This window comes from Silene latifolia, chromosome Y, assembly GCF_048544455.1.
Source record: "Silene latifolia isolate original U9 population chromosome Y, ASM4854445v1, whole genome shotgun sequence".
Lineage (NCBI taxonomy): Eukaryota > Viridiplantae > Streptophyta > Magnoliopsida > Caryophyllales > Caryophyllaceae > Silene > Silene latifolia.
The window spans coordinates 431,199,928-431,220,223 of NC_133538.1; the positions used below are offsets into that span (position 1 = coordinate 431,199,928).

At 34.8% G+C, this 20,296-nt stretch overlaps 1 protein-coding gene across 1 annotated transcript; it reads right to left on the minus strand.

The window, feature by feature from the left end:
• Positions 1-8,276: 8,276 nt before the first annotated feature.
• Positions 8,277-15,397, minus strand: LOC141632557 (uncharacterized). Its single transcript, XM_074445097.1, has 9 exons — positions 15,223-15,397; positions 13,950-14,093; positions 13,694-13,809; positions 12,640-12,864; positions 10,587-10,724; positions 9,763-10,487; positions 9,499-9,661; positions 8,852-9,369; positions 8,277-8,283 (listed from the first exon to the last, which is right to left on the minus strand). The coding sequence occupies exons 1-9, from the start codon at positions 15,395-15,397 to the stop codon at positions 8,277-8,279; spliced, it is 2,211 nt and encodes a 736-aa protein (XP_074301198.1).
• Positions 15,398-20,296: the final 4,899 nt, after the last annotated feature.

A 20,296-nucleotide genomic window follows, 5' to 3' on the forward strand; every position in this document is an offset into this window, starting at 1 on the left:
AGTTAAATTTGAGTTTTGACGGAAAAAAATATTAAAATCTAACTTATAAACTTTATTATGCTCAAAAAAATACACATGCTCAAAAATAAATAAAGTTTGAGGTAATAAGCTTAAAAAAATACATATATGCTCAAAAAACAAAAAAGTTGGATGTAGTACATCCGAGGTATGTTCATTTTTCTCGATTAATACCGTACAACTACTAATTAATCTATTATGCATATGATGACTTTGAAAGCAATTTGATTAACCCTTAGCTGTAACTTCCCAATTTCATTAGAATTAGAAGTGTGATTAAATCAAAACACAACGTTAGTGTATAAATAAACACCATCTTTCACGCTTCTTCAATTCTCCCATAATTGGAGTTTGGTATCTTTAATTTCATGTTACAACACCTTTTAGCTTTGTTTTTTTAATACTAATTATGTGCTTAGTAGTCAGTGTTCCTTTATTTTGTAGGGATTAAGCCTAGGAATGGATCAACATGCTATTACCATTTTGTACTTTCAGGCGAGTTCCTATGACTTAAACATCAAAAATTTCATCAATTTATTTTATGATTATAAGTGAATTTTTGTGATATAACTACAAAGATGTATGCTTATAAGTTTTTTTTTTTTGGTGGAATGTAAGTATATATATATATATATATATATATATATATATATATATATATATATATATATATATATATATATATATATATATATATATAACAAGATCCTGAGGTGAAACCACTACTATAATGAGAACCATGAGAACCTCTAAAGCATCTAAGGACCGGATCGGACATAATTTCAACGATCGAGATTTATCGGGGTCATATAATATTTTAGACGCTCTCCATCTTTACAATTTACAAACCACACAATCGTCTCTCTCTTTCTCCTCATTCGATCATCGCACTTCTTCATCGTCTCCATTGCCGACCACCGCGTTTCTCCTTCTTCACTGTCATCGACTATTGCGCTTTTCCTTCTGCGGTGTCATCGACCATCGTCATACTCCTCCTTCACCGCCATTGACGAAGGTAAGTTTCATGTTTAAATTTATTCAATTTCGTAATTAGAAGATATTATTTCCATGTTATATCAATATATAGCACAATGATTTTATGTAAAATTTGTTTGATTGATTCGATTTTAACCTAAATTGATGTAATGTTGAATTATTTTGAATGGAATAGCAGTAAATTAGGATTGAATTAAATTGATGTAATGTTGAATTAGTTTGATTGGAATAGCAGTAAATTAGTTGGTTCGATTAATAGAAATATTAGAAGTTTGCAGTGAGAATGTTTGCTACTCTACCTTCATCAAATTCGTAGGTTCAAATAATTCTGATGTAGTAAATGACATTGATGTGTTTGTGTATAAAGAATCAGCCTTTACATTTCCTGAACTGACTGCTGTGGCTAATGGACTTTGAATGTGTCATTTAGAATCAAATCAACTAACCGTTACAAAATTGTTACAGATGATGGTTTTCCTGGTATGGTTTTTGGGTTAGGCTATTCTTCGTCGAGGGATGATTATTTTGTCATAGGTGGTAATGCTGTCAATACTGGTTACAGATTGTATTCTGTTAAACATAATCTCTGGGAAAGTGTTCATTACCCGAGTCTGTTTGGTCCGCTAACTGGTGTAGGTCTGTACGAGACTGATGCTTTATATTGGGATGTATGTGATATTCCTGGTAGTCTTATTGAGTTCGATTTGAATACACAAGTTTTCTACAAAATCAGTGCTGGTAGTGCAAATAAAAGAAAAAGAGGTCAATAGAAATGGACTTTGCATAGTGCTTATGCTTTTTTAAACAAAAACCAGACTTACTAATCCTACCACTCTAATGTTTATCACCAAGGGAAACAGTTGCATATGTTCCTGATGCAAAACTCAAGCATCGAAGTTCAGATTTGCCCTGAATAACACGACTTCTAGATAATTAATTACTAAGGGGATTTTCTTATCTTCTAAAAAGCTACACCAAAGCTTCCCTCAATAGACTAATTAACTTCATATATGAATATGGGCTCACGTGTGGATTTTCTAAGGGGATTTCTTATCTTCTAGATAATGTTCATAGAAATACCAAATCTTTCTTTATGGTATAACAAGCTTTAGAAGCTCACCCGAACGCGGCATCGAAATTGTGCGCCTAAAGTATGAAAACATATTTTAGCTCGAGAGAGCTATAAAAAAAATCGGTGTAATTCTAGTGAATAGCAAGAGAGCTATAAAAATCGGTGTAATTCTAGTGAATAGCAAGAGAGCTATAAAAAAAAGTTGTGCGCCTAAAGTATGAAAACATAAAGACGTGAATTTACTCTTGAGTCTTGACAGTTACTAAAATAGCATCATTTACTGAGGTTTGAAATTGTGTGCAGAAACTGCAGAGTATAACTTTTTGTATACAAGTTTTGAAAATAAACTTGCATCATTGCATCGAAAGCTTTCGATGTACAACACCCAAACATATTAGAATCGACTCACCTATAAGACGCCAAATGTAGGAAACATATGGACCTGCAACCACACAAACAAGAGATTTTCTGCTGCAACATATGGCAATCTTTTTGGTTTCTTGAATTATTTTGATTGGCTGAAAGATTTAGAATTATTTTGATTGGCTGAAAGATATAATAATTGTGAATTCTTCCTTTTGCCATGGACACATGACCTAGTAAGCACCTCAGTTGACCCAGAATTGAAAGTAGCTTCAGTCATAGACCTACCAGCAGCATTCATATTGGACAAGATATCACATTGCACACGCGGAGGAGGTTGAACCTCATCCGCACCGCTCCGTTTTCTTGGCCGTGGCTATGAGCAAGCTGCTTTTCGAGAAAAATACCTGAGTTTCTGATGAAATAGTCCTCTAAGTCAAGCTTAAGCTCTTCTTTCTTCTACGTTTTACTTATTTTGAAAGCCAATTAGCTCAAATGGGAGAGCATTGTGCAATGCACAAGATGTGGGTTCGACTCCCATATTGGCCATGAAATACCAAATCTTTCTTTCTCTTAAGAATGAAAAATAGTGTAATTGGTAATCTCCTTTAATTCAAGTATGACATGTATGGTAATAGTTTTGTTATATAACTATATATGCTAGTATTTGAAATGCTTGTATCGAACTTCTGATAATTGCAAAGCTATTTCACGGGCTCATTGCCATTGTAGCTGCTCGCTTGAGTCCGATCAAGGTCTACGTGCCATTCTCCGAATATTATTATAGCCTCCTAAATAATTGTATTGTATTGCTTGCATCATGAGACGTTCTTATCATTGGATTTACGATTTAGGCTATATGGGACTCGAACCCATACCTTTGTGCAAAATTTGCACATTGCTCTACCATTGAGCTAATAGCCTTTAAAATACACTAAAAAAATACGAGTATGAAATAAATGACATAAGTACCCTCAAATGTTTCTCACATATTAGTAAGATATGTAATAGATACACTAAAATGCCTTGTAGTTACATAAAAAGGCCGGTTAATACATTAAATCTCCTCCATAGTCATTTCCCTTATTTCATGTACATAGAACCTTATTTCATGCGCATAGAACCTTATTTTATGCACATATAATCTTATTTTATGCCCATATAAAATTAATGTCCTTAACCAATACTAATTAGTATCATAATATAACCAACTTATGCAAATGAAGAACTTTTTAATGCACGTAGAACCTTATTTCATGCACATAGAACCTTATTTCATGCACATATAAAATTAACGTCCTTAACCAACAGTAATTAGTATCATAATATAACCAACTGATCCAACTGCAGAACTTTTTAATGCACATAGAACCTTATTTCATGCACATAGAACCTTATTTCATGCACATATGAAATTAACGTACTTAACCAACGGTAATTAGTATCATAATATAACCAACTGATTCAACTGAATAACATTTTAATGCACATAGAACCTTATTTCATGCACATAGAACCTTATTTCATGCACATATAATTTTATTTCATGCCCATTTAACACTTATTTCATGCACATAGAACATTATTTCATGTACATTGAACCTTATTTCATGAAGAAGGCAAACACAACCATATCCTGAAAGCTTTAACAGTAACATTAGAGATTTGGAGGGTCTATTGCATGCCAAGAGATAATCGAGTTTGCTAAAGGTTTTGTCACAGTTTAATACCCAAACTATGTTACTACTCAAAACGGCTAACTTAAAAAAAATCGGGCTCAACTGGCGAGAATGGAGGAGCAGAAGTAGAAAATTTTCACTCTTTCTATTACCAGTTTGTCTTTTAAAATTACCTGTTTTTAACCAATCGATCATTTTCACTCTTTCTATTTTTACCAACTTACTGGTTTGTCCATTTTTTATGGATCTTTGTCAGATAAAGCCTTTCTTCTGTGTTTCTGTAAGTGCAAGATCAATGAAGCCAAAAATTTACTGAAATCGAGAATTCCTTGTTATGGATTTTGCGGGAGAGCGAAAAAGTTGCGAGAACAGACTTGCTCTGAGAAAAAGAAGCTATGTTTGGGTCAAAGCCAAAAGTAAAGAAACCACTCGGCCCCAGCACTAACAATAACACAATGGTTGGGACTCCAGCTAGGCGAGTAGGAACACCCGGTGGGCGTCACGGGTTCTCTGGTAGCATCACGTGTTCAATACCATAGTTTCTTACAAACTCAATTTTCCAACCCACAAGTATCTCTTTTTTTTGACAAACAAAGAGTCTAGTAGTCTACTGACGTAACTATAGAAAGCCCCAGTCCAACCAAGAAATAAGATCCAAAAGGGAAAAAGGAAATTGTCGATCAGTTAAGAAGTTGTGAAAACACTTAAAGCAGATGCAAACTTAAAGCATGGACACTTGAACAGGCATGACTGAATACTGATGACCCAATAAAATTGTGATCATTGACATGGAGTGTTACTTTTTTCTTGCTGATTTATGCATCACACAGACAGTATATGATTAATCCAATAACAATAATCACTTCAAATGTTCACAAATATTATATCAATGAAAAGTATTTACAAGAATAATGAAGCTACCTTCACAACGATGATGGCTATAATGTCACACCAAAGCCGAGATGGAATGAGGGATCCTATTAAGGGTCAATATGCTTAAAAGCCATGGCAAATAGCATCAGAAATTGCATTCCTCAGAGCAAAAGCCTCAGCTTGCAGAAGCCCTCAAAAGATTAAGAATCCTTAGGAGGAAATGGGGGCTAAAGAGTATGTGTCCTATAAAGGGATTGTTGCGATAATTTTTCAGGAGCAGACAAATGACAAAAAGCATAATTTTACCATCATTATTAGAGTAAAAAAAAGGTCCGAGAATTCATTAAACATCAAAAGACTAACGGAACACACAATCAAACCAGAAACAAAGAAAAGAGTAACAGTAAATAGTAAACGCCACAAGAGATTATAGTGATAGATCATTGATTAAGTACGTAAAATGAAGTAATGAATAGGTAATTAATGTGCAGATATCTTGAATCGAACAAAGCAACGAACACAAATGAAAGAAGTACAAACAAGAATACAACCCTAATCAACTAATTTGAATTATAAAAATCGGAAAACGAGGAATAAAAAAGAAAATGGGGGAATTGTGGAATTACCTAAATTGTAATATGCTCGAAATCGGAAAACTCAATGATGAAATCAGCGGAACAAAGAAGGAAGCAAAATTGAAATCGGATATACGAAGTATTTTGGTCGAAATCACAATGATTGGCGCTCGAGATTAACGAGAATGAAGAAGGAATGAACCAAAGTTATCGCAGAAAAGAGGGTGTGATGAAGGAGGAGGGAGAAAGTTGAATGAAAAGAGAAAAAGTGCAGAACGCGTGATAATGATAATTGAAAAATGGAGAGTGAGACGGGTTGGACTAATCTCAGCCCTATGTTTAATCTCAGCCCTTAAAGAGGTTCTCACAGTTCTCATTATCTTGATGGTTCTCATGGGATCCCAAATCTATATATATATATATATATATATATATATATATATTAATATTAATAAAGGAAGCTTTTTTCGAGCGATTACAGAGAGTCCAGCTTTTTAAAACTATCTAAATTAATTTTTTAATAAAAATATCTTTAGCTTGTGTTTACTTATTAGAAGATCGAGAAATATATTGAAGTTAATGTTTTTAATATACTGGTATTGGAGTTTGACAGCTAGACTAACTTTATCCGAAAGTGTTAGATGTTCATTATAATACTTCTGTTGCTGTGTATATATATTGTAATATGCAATCCATGAGATTCGTTTCTATCATGTACGTGTAGAGTAGTTATACATTGTCTATTTCTAATAGCTGATTCTTTTTTACTTTGATTTATTTATGTTACTTTTCTCCATATTTTGCTATCTTATTACATGAGAATGATAACAAATGATTAGTTTGATTGATTTTTATGCTCATATTTGTTGGTTCTCTCATTTCAATATATATACTCATTGATTTTTTTATGTATTCGTTTCAGGTGCTACGCTGCTTTGATCTAATACGAGATTGGAATACCCCGACATAGTGTGCACAAGTAGTGTCACTACCGAGAGACTACTTTGTTGTACCTCTTTGTATATTTCTGTACAATTATTTGACAAATCACTTGCCTCAACAAATACAACACAATTCATATATTTCAGGTAATCTTTTTTCAAGCAAATATTATAATGAATTCTTGGACATAGTCATGTTTCTCAAGAATTTTCCCCAATTTTTGTTTCAAAATCTATACACGTCTACATCCTCTATCGAAGGAAAATTACGGGAAGTTATTCATTGTTACAACATAATTTTATAAAATTAAGCCCACGTTCAAGTATATAAATATGTTGGCCCGACATTTTAGCAACGAAAGTATTAGTCACTTAATATTTGTTATTTATATACAGGCAAATAACTTGCATATTGGATAGTTACACTGGATGGATTTTCTAAAACATAATAGTTCATACGTTTTGGTACTACTATTGGGATTGTCACAATGGATAAAGAGAATTTGTTTTGTAGAGTTCTGCAACCCAACCATTTATAAGAAATAATTTGACAATTGATTTTAGCATAACAAAAATAAATTACAATAATTTGCCATAAATTCTTACATGCAGTTGTAGAGAACGAGGAAACTTATAACTTAGCCTAACACCTACTTTTGTTTACAACCTTTATAAATAAGAATAATTTACAATGTTTTTAATGTGTTAGCAAGAAGAGTAGAAGACGCAGATAACTGATTTAGTTGGGAGGGTATTTTGTTAAGTAAAAGGTTGGTGTTAGACTTGTACATTTATATGTGATTTTAATCTCCCGGATTTAGAAAAATATCAGATTAAATTGTCAAGATATGCATATGCATCTCTAATCATGTATTGTATATTTTTCTGTTGTATTAAGTACTTATAATCAAGTATATAATGTGATGGCTAAAGGCGATTAATCGCGGATATAAATTCATCGATCATCAAATCATCGTTAGGTCACATAGAGCAATATAGTGCTAATAATTTTACAACCAATGCAGTATTGATTAATGTCAAAGCGTGTGAAACACAAACATAAAAGTTGTTTAAATTAACTATTGTTGCATCCCTGGATAAAGTATTAAAAAGTTGCATAAGAATTTGATGCAACAACAATGACGAATTGAGTTGATGAATTGGCAAATAAAAAATCTATTTTCTTTATTATAAAAATATTGAACTTCCAAAACTATCCTTCAATTGTAAACAAGTTTGAATTTTGAAAACTTGTAGAGAAATAAGATACTATGATAATAATTTACTAAAATGTCACCGTTGGTACCGAATTTAAGTACCACTGGGTGGTGTTATCTCAATTTCCTAACCGTAATTGACTTCATGTAACGTTCGAGTTATGGTACAAACTAACATGTCACAAAAACCTCTATGTTATTAAAGGAGAAAAGCTCGTGTACATTATGCCTCCTCGCCTCCTCCTGTTGCGACATTAATAACTGAAACGACAAACATTTTTTCACGGGTCGAGTTTACGGGATCTCGGGATGGGATTACGTTTAAAATACAGGTTAATGACGAGCTTTTAGTTATGGATTAGAATAACAAGAATACTTCCACATGTTTTTAAATAGCCATCCTCAGTCCTCACAGTTGTTTAGTTGTTGTAATCACTACCGCTTAATCATTAATATAACTTGAAACATTGAAAGATTTTATAAAGTGGCTGTTTTATAAAAATAGGGTTTTTACGAGAATTTTAGATTATTTCCCATATACTTTAACATCTAGAATGACAACATTATACACTGTAGAATACTATAAACAGGCCCGCGCATCGCACGGGCATTAAATCTAGTATATATATAAAAGAAGGTTAAGTACAAGGTTTCTAGCAACCATTACATATAAATTCTTAACTCTCAGCCAATCTATCTCTGCCTTGGTTACATGTTGGAAATCTCGACCTCTAATTCTGGCTTTCACCTCTTCTATAATCTGCTATGAACAGTTGTCTGGCCTGGTTATAACACCATCAATCCTACACTTTGGTTGGCTCTCTTGGAATGGATTGGAATGGATTTGCTCCATTCCAATGTTTGGTTGGAGTGTTTTGGAATGGAGTTAGATACCCAATGGATTCTAACTCCATTCCAACCCCCTAGAATCCCATACCCAACTTCCCCCCTTGGTATCTAACTCCATTCCTCCCTTCTACAATTTTAGATGAACCAAACAAGTTTATAAAGGAATGGATTTAGAACCCCATACCATTATGGGTTCATATTCCAATCCATTCCATTCCATGCTATTGAACCAAACGCCCCCTTATTTCTCTCCCGCCAAATGTGATACATAGCTCCCCAAACGATAGCTGCATGTACACCAATCTGCAACTTAGTACCAGTCATGTGCAGGCACCAGTCAAGCACATTATTCTCAGGTATATGGCAATCCAGCTTCTGGTTGATGCAATGGATAATCTGCTTACTGTAAGCACACTCAAAGAACAAGTGATCAGACCCTTCAGTAGCTTGAGCACATAAGTAGCATTTATCATCAACATCCATACCATACAGGACCAGCTTATCATTAGTTCTTAAAGCTCCTTGGGCAATTAGCCATCTCAAGAACTGATGCTTGGGTACCACCCATTCATTCCATACCAATCTAGCCCATGGTACCTTTGGCCTGCTCCCTTTGAACCACTCATAACACCCAACAGGTGAGAACCCCTTACCTTGTACAACCCACTTACCATTAACATATCCAAGGATCATTTCTTGCTTAACTTTGCTAATTCTCCTCCACACCCAGCTAGAGTTGGCAGTAGGCTTATACTCTATCCAATATTTCCCTTTCAAATAATTTTGCTGCACCCAGTTGACCCAAATAGAATTTTTCTGCTATGCTACCCAGTTCACTAATCTCCCTACCATTGCTTTGTTCATGACTTCCTGATCTTTAAGACCAAGACCCCCCTCTTCTTTTGGCCTACATACCTTATCCCATGCCACCAGAGGTACTCTCCTATAATCTGCACTGTTGTCCCAAAGGAAGTTCCTATAACTTGCCTCAATCCTAGCAATGATCCCCTTAGGTAAAACAAACATGGAAGCCCAATATGAATGTAAAGAAGATAGGACAGACTGCACCAGTACTAACCTCCCAATATAAGAAAATTTCCTTGCTCCATAGCTATTAATCCTACTGCAAATCAATCTTTTTTTTTCAATCTAGTGGTTTGTATAGGCATTCCCAGGTACTTGAATGGCAGGACACCTTCTACAAACCCTGACACTCTGAGAATATCATGCTTGATTTGATCTGGTACACCCTTGAAGTAAGCATTTGATTTAGATGCACTAACCTTCGGGCCAGAAGCTTTAGAGAAAGTAGAGAAGGATTTGAGCAATAGCATCATAGACTCAGTATCCCCTCTACTAAATAACAGAACATCATCAGCAAACATCATGCTAGCCAGTTTCTGCTGTTTAAACAGTGGGTGATAGTGAAAGTTGAACCTAGCAGCAGCATATTTCAAAGTCCTTGTCAAATATTCCATGCATAGAGTAAAAATTAAGGGAGAGAGAGGATCCCCTTGTCTGAGTCCTCTCTTACCATGGAAGTAACCAAACATATCCCCATTAATGGACAAGGAGAAAGTAACAGTTATAATGCATTGCATAACCATATCCTTGAAATCATCAGGAAACTTGAACATGTCCAACAGCTGAGCAACAAATGACCATTCAACTGTATCATATGCTTTTTGCAAGTCTATTTTGAACAGGCATCTAGGAGTTGCATTTGGTCTTTCATATAATCTTATTAGGTCCTGGCAAATCATAATGTTCTCCTGAATGCTTCTGTTCTGAATAAAAGCCCCTTGATTTTGATCAATCGGACTGGGCAGTACCTCAGCAAGCCTAGCACATAGCAGTTTGGAGATAACCTCATATATGACATTGCAGCAGGCAATTGGACGATACTGCAAAACTGTTTGAGGTCTATCACACTTAGGTATTAAAATTAGGGTAGTAGCATTGATCTGCTTCACTAATTGCCTCTATTGGAAGAAATCTTTGACAGCATTGATAATATCCTCCCCTATCACTTCCCATGCATCCTTAAAGAATCTGCTGGTATAACCATCAGGTCCAGGAGATTTAGTATCAGGTATACTAAACAAAGCATCCATGATTTCTTTCCCTGTGACAGGTCTAAGCTGATAACCACAGTGTTCAACTGTAACACCCCTGATTTTCGGCTAAATTAAAACTAACTTTTACATATAAAACACGCCGAAGTACAAAGATATTATAATTAATATACAAAGTTTTTATTACAAAATGTCTCTTAAAATAAAATATACAAAAGTAACTTAAACTTTTACAAAACTTTAAATAAAATCTTCACTTGAAATCCAATCCTTTTGAGCAGCAGCGGAAGTCACCTGAAAATAAAATCAGAAGACAGAAAGGAACTACCCCCATGACGAGTAGCCCATAAGGGAGAAAACACGTCAGTCGGAAAGCTGAGTAACAAATAATACCTCAATATAAGCAGAATAGTTATCGGTCATGGCGTGGAAACACAGACATGTAAAAATAAAAATAAACAAACAGAATAATAAAAACACTCCCCATAAACTAATCTCAAGCTCAATGGTACTCCACAATATAATAGACACTCTCGTCCCAATAATTAACTCAATCTAAACTCATTACTCTATCTGACTCATTACTCTGTCTCACAATATAGTACTCCAAAGTAACCATGTATTGTATTCTCATCATCGATCCTAAGCCAAGGACAAGGGGTGAGTGAACTGGCGGATAAAAACCGCGAAACAATATTTCCATCTCAATATCGATTTCAAACTCAAATAACTCAGTAACCATGGTCACACTGGACCGTAAACATAACTCGGCTCAAAGGCCCCATAACTCATAACTCAATACCAATAACAAATTTCCATCTCAATTTCAATATCGATATTGTCAAAGGTTCAAAGAACCGTGCTCAACACTTAGAGTACAAGGCTCTAAGCTACTCGCCCACTTACCAAGATCGGAGGAAAGACGATTAAAACACAATAGCAACCCTATCTTTATCGCCATGTATGTCAAGTCAAAACAATAACTCCACTTCGTGTTCTCCATATCAATGTTATAACAATGCTCATTATTCATTGCAAATTTGTGAGCAGCATCATCAATATACTCCTACTTGGCTACAACCAAATAATTACCAATAACCAAACAATTGATTTACCCGTGCGCACCATTAACTGATTTATCAATTAGAATTATCATTATCTAAACCAACGATCCACTATCACGCACTAATGCAAGCTTAATCAATAATGTAAAACAACTCTCCTGCTCAATAATTACTATACACTCACAAGCTTTCACAACCAATCCCCCAAACAAGACGTCTAAAAATAAAAATATATTATAATTATAAGTACACTTATAAATAATCATAATCACCACAATTAAATTCTCAATCAAATTCAGCACACATATGAAAAGAAAATAGCATATATGAATATAACCCCGAATAATAATAATAATAATAATAGTAGGATCGGTAGAATCGTGTTACCTTTCGACGCAAAATCAAACATATAGCTGACTCGAGATTTGGCTCAAGGAAACAAGAAAGGTAGGGAAAGATGTAACATAGTAGATGTGATTGACCAAGAGCTCCAATTACGGCCAACCAGGAGGAATTTTAATATTCACATGGTGATCATTACCACCACCAATTTTATATTTTATAGTAAACTCGTAGAAATTTGGGTCGATGTGTTTGACGGCAATCAAAGAAGGAATAAGAGTTTTCCTGGTACTAGAATAAGGGTTTAAGGGAATACTTGTAAGAGTTGGTACAATTAATTACTAGTAAAGAGAAGTAAGATGGGCTTCGAGTTTGATCCAATATCACTACGACTCCAATTTCTTACCCAAATAAAATAATAAAACAAGCTTAAAGAAAATATTAGAGGTATTACATCAACAGTACAACTTTGCCCCTGATCAATGATCTTTCTATGTATATTCTTAGTCTCCTCAAAGGAGGTGCTGGTAATAGTCCAAAAACGCTGTATGGATTTGATCAGGACTGTTGCAGACCTTACCATTCATATCCTCTATCAGTACAATCTTATTCCCATTTCTCCTCTTCTTAAGCAACCCATGGAAGTAAGAGCTATTAGTATCTCCCTGCTGGACCCATTGATGCTTAGCCTTCTGAGTTAGAAAACTAGCACGAGTTGCATACATCCCCCTTAAATCTTTAGAGGCCTCATATTCATCAGCAATGAGCTGCACATTAGATGGGTCCTTTCCCAGCTGTTCCTGCCAGAAGCGGAGCCAGGATTGAAAATTTGGGGTAGCGAAAGTAGCGTGAAGCCGTGAGCACAGTAACAACATAGAATTTTTTTATAAACAATTCGTTCTTTTTTTTGCTCAATAAGAACCACACTTTCAATTTGTAAATATGAAAAAAATATTTTCGCGATAATTGACGTGGTTGTTGACGGGAATGACGGTGCCTCAAATCCTAGGTAGTTAAGACCTTTAATTAAGCATTTTTTTGGCTCAAGCTTGGGCTCGGCTCGAAGCTCGTCGAGCCTAAAAAATTGAAGCTCGAGCTCGTTTTGTCATTATATATTTTCACTTTTTCACCTTTTAAATCTAACTAAATATAAATATTTTTGAAAAACAAATAAAATTATAAAATATTAAAAATTATTATATTATAACATACTTATTTAAATGTCCAAATAAAAATATAATTTGAAATAATAATAATAATAATATTACAATATAAAAATTATACAAAAAAATTATAAACGAGCCCAAACGAGCTTTCGAGGGGGTTAAAAGATAATGTGGGTACCATATACAAGCAATACACAACTCAACACGTGAAAACAATTGCTTATTGTAGGAGTCGAACCCGACTCTCCTAAGAGATGTACTTATACTTTACCACTAGACCACTAGACCATGTACATTCTAATGCTATCTTAGAAACGTATTATTTATTTATCCTTTGACACATATCAGCGATATATGGAGTAGCAAAATTTCATCTTCTTAGTCAAATTTTCGGGATTTGGGGTAGCGGCTGCTACCCCATGCTGCTAGGTAGCTACGCCACTGGTTCCTGCATCTCATGTACTTTCTTCTGCAAAAAATCAGTGGAGTTCTCAATGTCACTAAACCTATCTCTATTCAATTGTTTCAAAGCAGGCTTTAACATCTTCAGATTCTTTGCCATCTTAAACATATGAGTGCCTGCAATATTCCTATCCCAAGAACTTCTGATAGTAGGCTAAAAACTTTTGATCCACCCCACATATTGAAGTACTTGAAACTTCTATTGCCTTGGAATTGCTTAGTACTACTGACAATGCAGGGTGTATGATCAAGCATACCTTCAGGTAGAAAGTGAGTATATAAATCAGGCAAGTGATCACACCAGGCTTTGTTCACCAAGAATCTATCAATCCTGCTATAAATCCAATCCTCAGGCTTCTGTTTGTTGTTCCAAGTGAATAGGGATCCAATAGCAGTGATATCTACAACACCACAGTTGTAACACTCCCAGCTTTTTCGGCTTTAATTAAAAATTACATTTACGAACAAAGCTGGACAAAATTCGGGGATATTATAATTAATATAGAAAGTCTCTCATTACAATTCCTTTTATACAAAATTAACTCAAAATAGAATAAAACTTTTACAAAGTCTTTAAATAAATTCTCCACTCGAAAATCTTTTTGAACTGTAGCGGAATCAACCTGGAAATAAAACAAGAAAACAGAAAAGAGCTACTCCCATGACGGGTAGCCAAAGGGCAGAAACACGTCACACACTATCTCAACATAAGTAGTATTTTATCAATTTAAATATTAGAACAAAAGAAAAGGAAGACGAGAATTCTTTAGTTTAATATTTCCAATGATAAAACAAATGAACTAACTTTATCTCTACAAATGGTTGGTCATAATACAATTCAAGTGCTAGCACATAAGAGCCTTTTACTTCCTCGAGACTAAGAGGTTAACAAGACTTAAAATAGCTTTAATGTGCACACTTCGTATCTAATGGCTGGCTGACGTAATTACCACATACGACTAGTAAAGGCATTTTGTATGTCTGGCTCGCCACTGCGGGTTATGAGCCATACTATAATTCCCGGTATTTTTTTAAAATGTCCGGCTCGCCACTGCGGGTTATGAGCCAAACTATAATCCTCGGCATTTTCAAAATGCCCTGCTCGCCACTGCGGGTTATGAGCCAAACTATAATCCTCGGCATTTTTATATGTCGGGCTCCCCACTGCGGGTAATGAGCCAAACTATAATCCTCTTGTCTTATGACTTTGAATTTTAGCGGATACACTAAATAAATGCTAAAACCAAAAATAAAGTTGAGGTGTTCTATTACAAGGAAAATAGTATAATAACTTCAAAAATAATATGATAGGAATAGGGAGAGTAATCAGTAACAACTTAATATTTACCACACTCTCAAATTTCCACCCACATAACATGTTAACTTGGCGACAATTACGTGTCTTATAATAGTCCAACAGTAGACGGGTCATAAGAATGGCTAGTATTATACCCATGTTCATCTTTCATAGTTCAGCAACATTGGTTGCTCTAGTATGGGCTCTAAAACCTCAGTGACTATAAATTATACCCCAACCAAGAAATGGACATCTAGGAAATGCAAACTGTAGCACTGAGACTGATTCAAAAACAGAAGTTTTTAGATGAATAGCAGGAAAAGGCGAAGGATAGACATATAATACGGCCCAATTCCACCGCTGACTCTCCAAGGCGCCCAACCTCAAACGATGGAGAGTCTCAGTCATAGGAGAGAACTCATAAAAATAGAAAATGATCTTTCATTTGGGCTGTCTTTGTATGGCTGTACAAGTTCAGCATTAACAAAGGCCATAACATGAGTTTGGTCAAGCTGCACTTCCGATGAACCATCTTTGCTACACACGAACAACGTACAAGAAACTTGTCTCCGGGTTAGCAATTCATTAAATTACATTTATCATATCAGAAACTATCCAGGCCAGTAATACTATATTTACTTCTCAATATCGATTTCAACTCATAGTATATAACTCAATAACCTTGGTCACTCTCTGGACCATATACTATAACTCGGCACAAAGGCCCTGTGACTCAATACTAGTAACCAATCTCAAATTGAATGTCATATTGTCAAAGGCTCAATAATGACCCATGCTCCACACTTGGGGGTACAAACTCCAATCTAATCACCCACGAGTCAAGGTCAAAGGAAACAAAAATTCAAATACAATACAAACTAAAAATTTGCTAGAAGACCATCGAAAATACCAATACTCAAATAGAAGTTCTCAATATGATACTTAAACCCACGGTCACAATATTCTAAATGACCCAATTAGTGATAGTAAATCTTGTGTGATAATGAAACAACTTCAAATACAGATGAAACTAGTTTAGCCTTAAGCTATCTAATCCGTCTCTCTGCCCATATCTCTTTGCTACCTCCTTTTCTAATATTTTACTTCAAATGTGATCACTATCATTCTAATCTCCTGATCAACAAAATGAAATCAGCCTTCGCTCAAAGTCTCACAAAAGAGCAAATACATTGATCTCCTCCTCTAACTACCTTACTTTGACGGCTTTAATAATTGTTGTTCAAAATACTAAAACCAAATCCTACGCATTCCATTATTTTAATAAAAAAGATTTCTTTATACCAAAAACAAACTACAAACCATTTTAACAAATTATATATTACTACTCCCATCTTAGTAGAAATAGACACTCATCTCAATGAAAGACTAACTTTTAAGTACCAAATATGTAACTAATTTAAGTAATAACAATATACCTTTATTAAAATTTCAGAACATAAATCAATCAGGCTAATAATAATTAGCAAATATACTACATAATCCCGAACAATAATAAGAGTATTAGAGACGGTAGAATCGTGTTACCTTTGATTTAAAATACTTGTAAATTGGAAGTGGACGAAAAGGAGATTGGCATTACAAAGCCGTGACTGGACAACTCGACAATCGGGACTTAAAATAAGAATTATGGTAGATCACAAGGAAAGAGAGGCAAGGAGTGATCGTAGTAGATTCTGGAGCAGTCCAGGGTTTTCTATTTCTATCTACTATGACTCTTAAGTGGGTGTAAAAAAAACAAAAGAAACCGCTTAAAACAGATGGCCAGCGGTTAAGTTGCAATTTTTTTTTTAATTTAAAGTATTAAAACAAGTTTTAAAAATATTTGGGGTATTACAACAGTCCTCTACACATCTTCTGAAAGGTTCAATCTCATTAGAAGTGGTGTTACCTCCAACTCTCTTATTAGTAGCAGCTAAAACACAGTTAAAATCCCCAGCTATGGCCCAAGGTCCATTGATATGCATAGCTAACCTCCTCAAGTGATCCCAAAGAGGAGCTCTCTCATGTATACCATTGAATGCATAGACCATAGTTAAATGAAAAACACATCTATTGACCATAGACTCAACCTTCATATGTATATATTGTGCATTATACTCTAAGAATTGAATTTTAAGGGCTTTAGGATGCCAAAGAATCCAAATCCTCCCACCCTTATGATGTCCATTGTTGATAGATATGCACCAATTATTAAAGCTATTTACAACCTTATTATAAGAACTATTCTTTATTTTAATTTCTAAAAGACCAAATAAACCGACACCTTTATTCTGTAAGAAAAAATTGATATCCTTTTGTTTTCCTACCTTATTCATGCCTCTTATGTTCCAAAAACCTAATTTATCCATTAGAGATTTTGGGAGACAAAACAATACCATTTGCTCTGCCAGTCAATTTAGAGGGAGAGGTTACAATGTCCTTATAAGAATGAGCACCAAACCCCTCATTACTATAACCACTCTTATCAGCATCATGTCCCTGCATCCTTACCAACCGTTTAATAGGGGTAACATTCCTAGGAGAAGCGTTGTGGATCTGCCTAGTAGGAGATACTGTCACTGTGACTTCCCTATGGACATCAGCCTGCTTCACAACTGGTCTCCACACCTGCTTAACAAGCTTACTCTTCGTTTTTTCCTGCAAACCTTTCCTGCACTGCTCCATCACATGCCCCATTCCCAAGCATTTTTTGCACTTGACATGCCTCCATTCATATTCAATATCCACCTTAATGACAGAAACTTTTTCATCTTTGAATGCAATATTTGCTGGCAATTCTTGATCCACAACAAGTTCAACCATGACTCTAGCATACCCTAGCCTCGTTTTCTCTTCTGTAGCTATATCACACTTTATAAACTTGCCTACTATGCTCGATATTTTTGGTAACCCTTTGCCCCAGAACTTCAGAGGTAGGTGTTATGAATTTGGATCCACGCAGGCACAGATTTGACGTCCTCCTTTTTCAATTCCAAATCCTTTGTCCACGACTTAACAATCATAGGTTTATTGTCAAACAAGTAATGCCCTGACTGCAGTACCCTCTCTTTCATTTCCATGGATTTAAAACGTACGAAAAAGATTCCATCTGGCATAAACGATATTTTATCAATATCATACTTCATCCATATCCTTCTTATAAATCCTTCAACAATCTCCCATGGCGGATTTGCTCCTAAGATGAAGCAAACAACCGCCTGACTCCAATATTCTATCTCTTCCTCAACATCCTCCAACTGAATCTGTAACAATTCTTTCGTCTCTGTTTTAGGACTATCATCATTTCTTGCAGTCCTCTGTTCTACAGTTTCTGGGACAATTTCCTCCTCTTCAACAACTTCATCATCTTCCTCCTCTATTTCCTCCTCTATTTCATCCTCTTCATCCTCCGTTTCCACCACTAATTCAGGAATACCAGTTATCTCATTGATATTTTTAGTTTTCTCCCCTTCATCACCATCCGGGCCCTTTTGAATCTCAGTAAGGTTTGTAGTCATCACTTCTTCTGCTGTCGAGTTCTCCTCTTCTGATTCTTTAGTAGACATATCATTATTAGTATGATTTGCAAGAATACTTCGTCCACGTGAAGTCATTTTCTTACCTAATTTTTTGAAGATATTTACGGTCAATTGATGATTTTATCATATAATTTTACAAGACACAACGCGCAATATTGTGAAAGATTAGCCTTTGACGAAACGTCGAAACATAAGTGATTTCAAGCCTAAAAACAAAGTTTGCCACTTGCCTTCGATACTATGTAACTAATTGTTTTTTTATTTACGTGATGAATTTAAAATGTCGTCCGAATTAGTTAAAGCGGGCTCTTTTGAGTTCCCACGGCGTTCTATGTAGAAAGTTTAAACGATTTCCAAAATTAGAGAGGCCGTATAAGTTTAATTAAAGTTAAAAAGAAAATCCTTTCAAATTAAATTATTTACCTTTTGTTTTATTTTTTCAGTTGGATGATCATCGTCTAAGACAGGGTTTATCAACCAGGTTTGGATTTATTACGATTATGGACATAAAATTTCGACCAATAATGAAGGTCATGATGGCGAACAATGGGGATAAGGAATCAGGAATAATATTCATCGCCAAAATAAGCGATTACAAAAGTTTGAGATCATTGCATGAGTTATGATTACATGTACTTAACATTCATTAAGTCTTCGTTATCCGTGTTAACACTAAAACTGGGCAATTAGTAGCACACTTGGGCATATACGACATATTTATTGTTTTACCCTATGCATTTTATTTTTGGTTTTTATACTTTTATCCCCGTCTTAAACTTAAGACGGATATACCCATCTTATAAGAAAATTTGTGTTTAGCATTTTAACATATACCAACATTAGTCTTACAAAAACTTCTTTCTATGGGGTACTTCTTGATTAGTGACCTAATAACATTATATGGAGTAGTATTTGTTCTTTTCCTAGCAATTTGTTAAAACCAATGGTAAGAGCAAAATTTGAGTAAAGATACATGGGAATTACAATCGAATATCACTGTTATTTTTATACCAGGTCACTTAAATGTATTTGAAGCAATAACCATTAATCAACATGAATCAACTTATTTATCTTAGAGTCGCATACTTCTTACGATTATTACAGAGACCCCAAGTTTTCGAAACTACTTAAACTATTTTTTATTTAGAGATAATATTTTTATTTAGAGATAATAATCAAGTTGTAAATTAATTATATATGGAAGAAGAACAAATTTTATCACAATGATCATAATCAACTGTATAAAAATTGTACAACTAATAGAATTCTATTACGAGTATCTTTTATTCAAGCTAAATTAATTAGAATTTAGAACCAGAAAATATTACTATATAAACCCAAGGATGAATGTTTGCCATTACCCGTTCAATATCCCCATGTCCATAGATTAACACAAAATCTCATTGAAGACAGGCGATATCCGTAATAAGCTTGTGACGGATACCGTTTCCTCTCACAAAATGCCCATTGAGAGATGAGTGGGAAGCACATGGGGGGTGCCCCACCTTGTCCCCTCTCCCTTTTTGTGAGAGGTCACAAACTTGTGAGGGGATTAGCCTGTCACAAGCAAGACTAGCTTATAGATTAATCACAAGTTTATATGAACTTAATTTCTGTTGTGTTGTACGTTAACTTTATTACATGCACCTAATCTATTGGGTTAATTGACATGAATAATCCAAACTATAGGTCATCTTCTCATATTAATCTGAACCTTAATTTAACTCACAATAAACCTTACTATTAGCTTATTCTTCTCAAAATATAC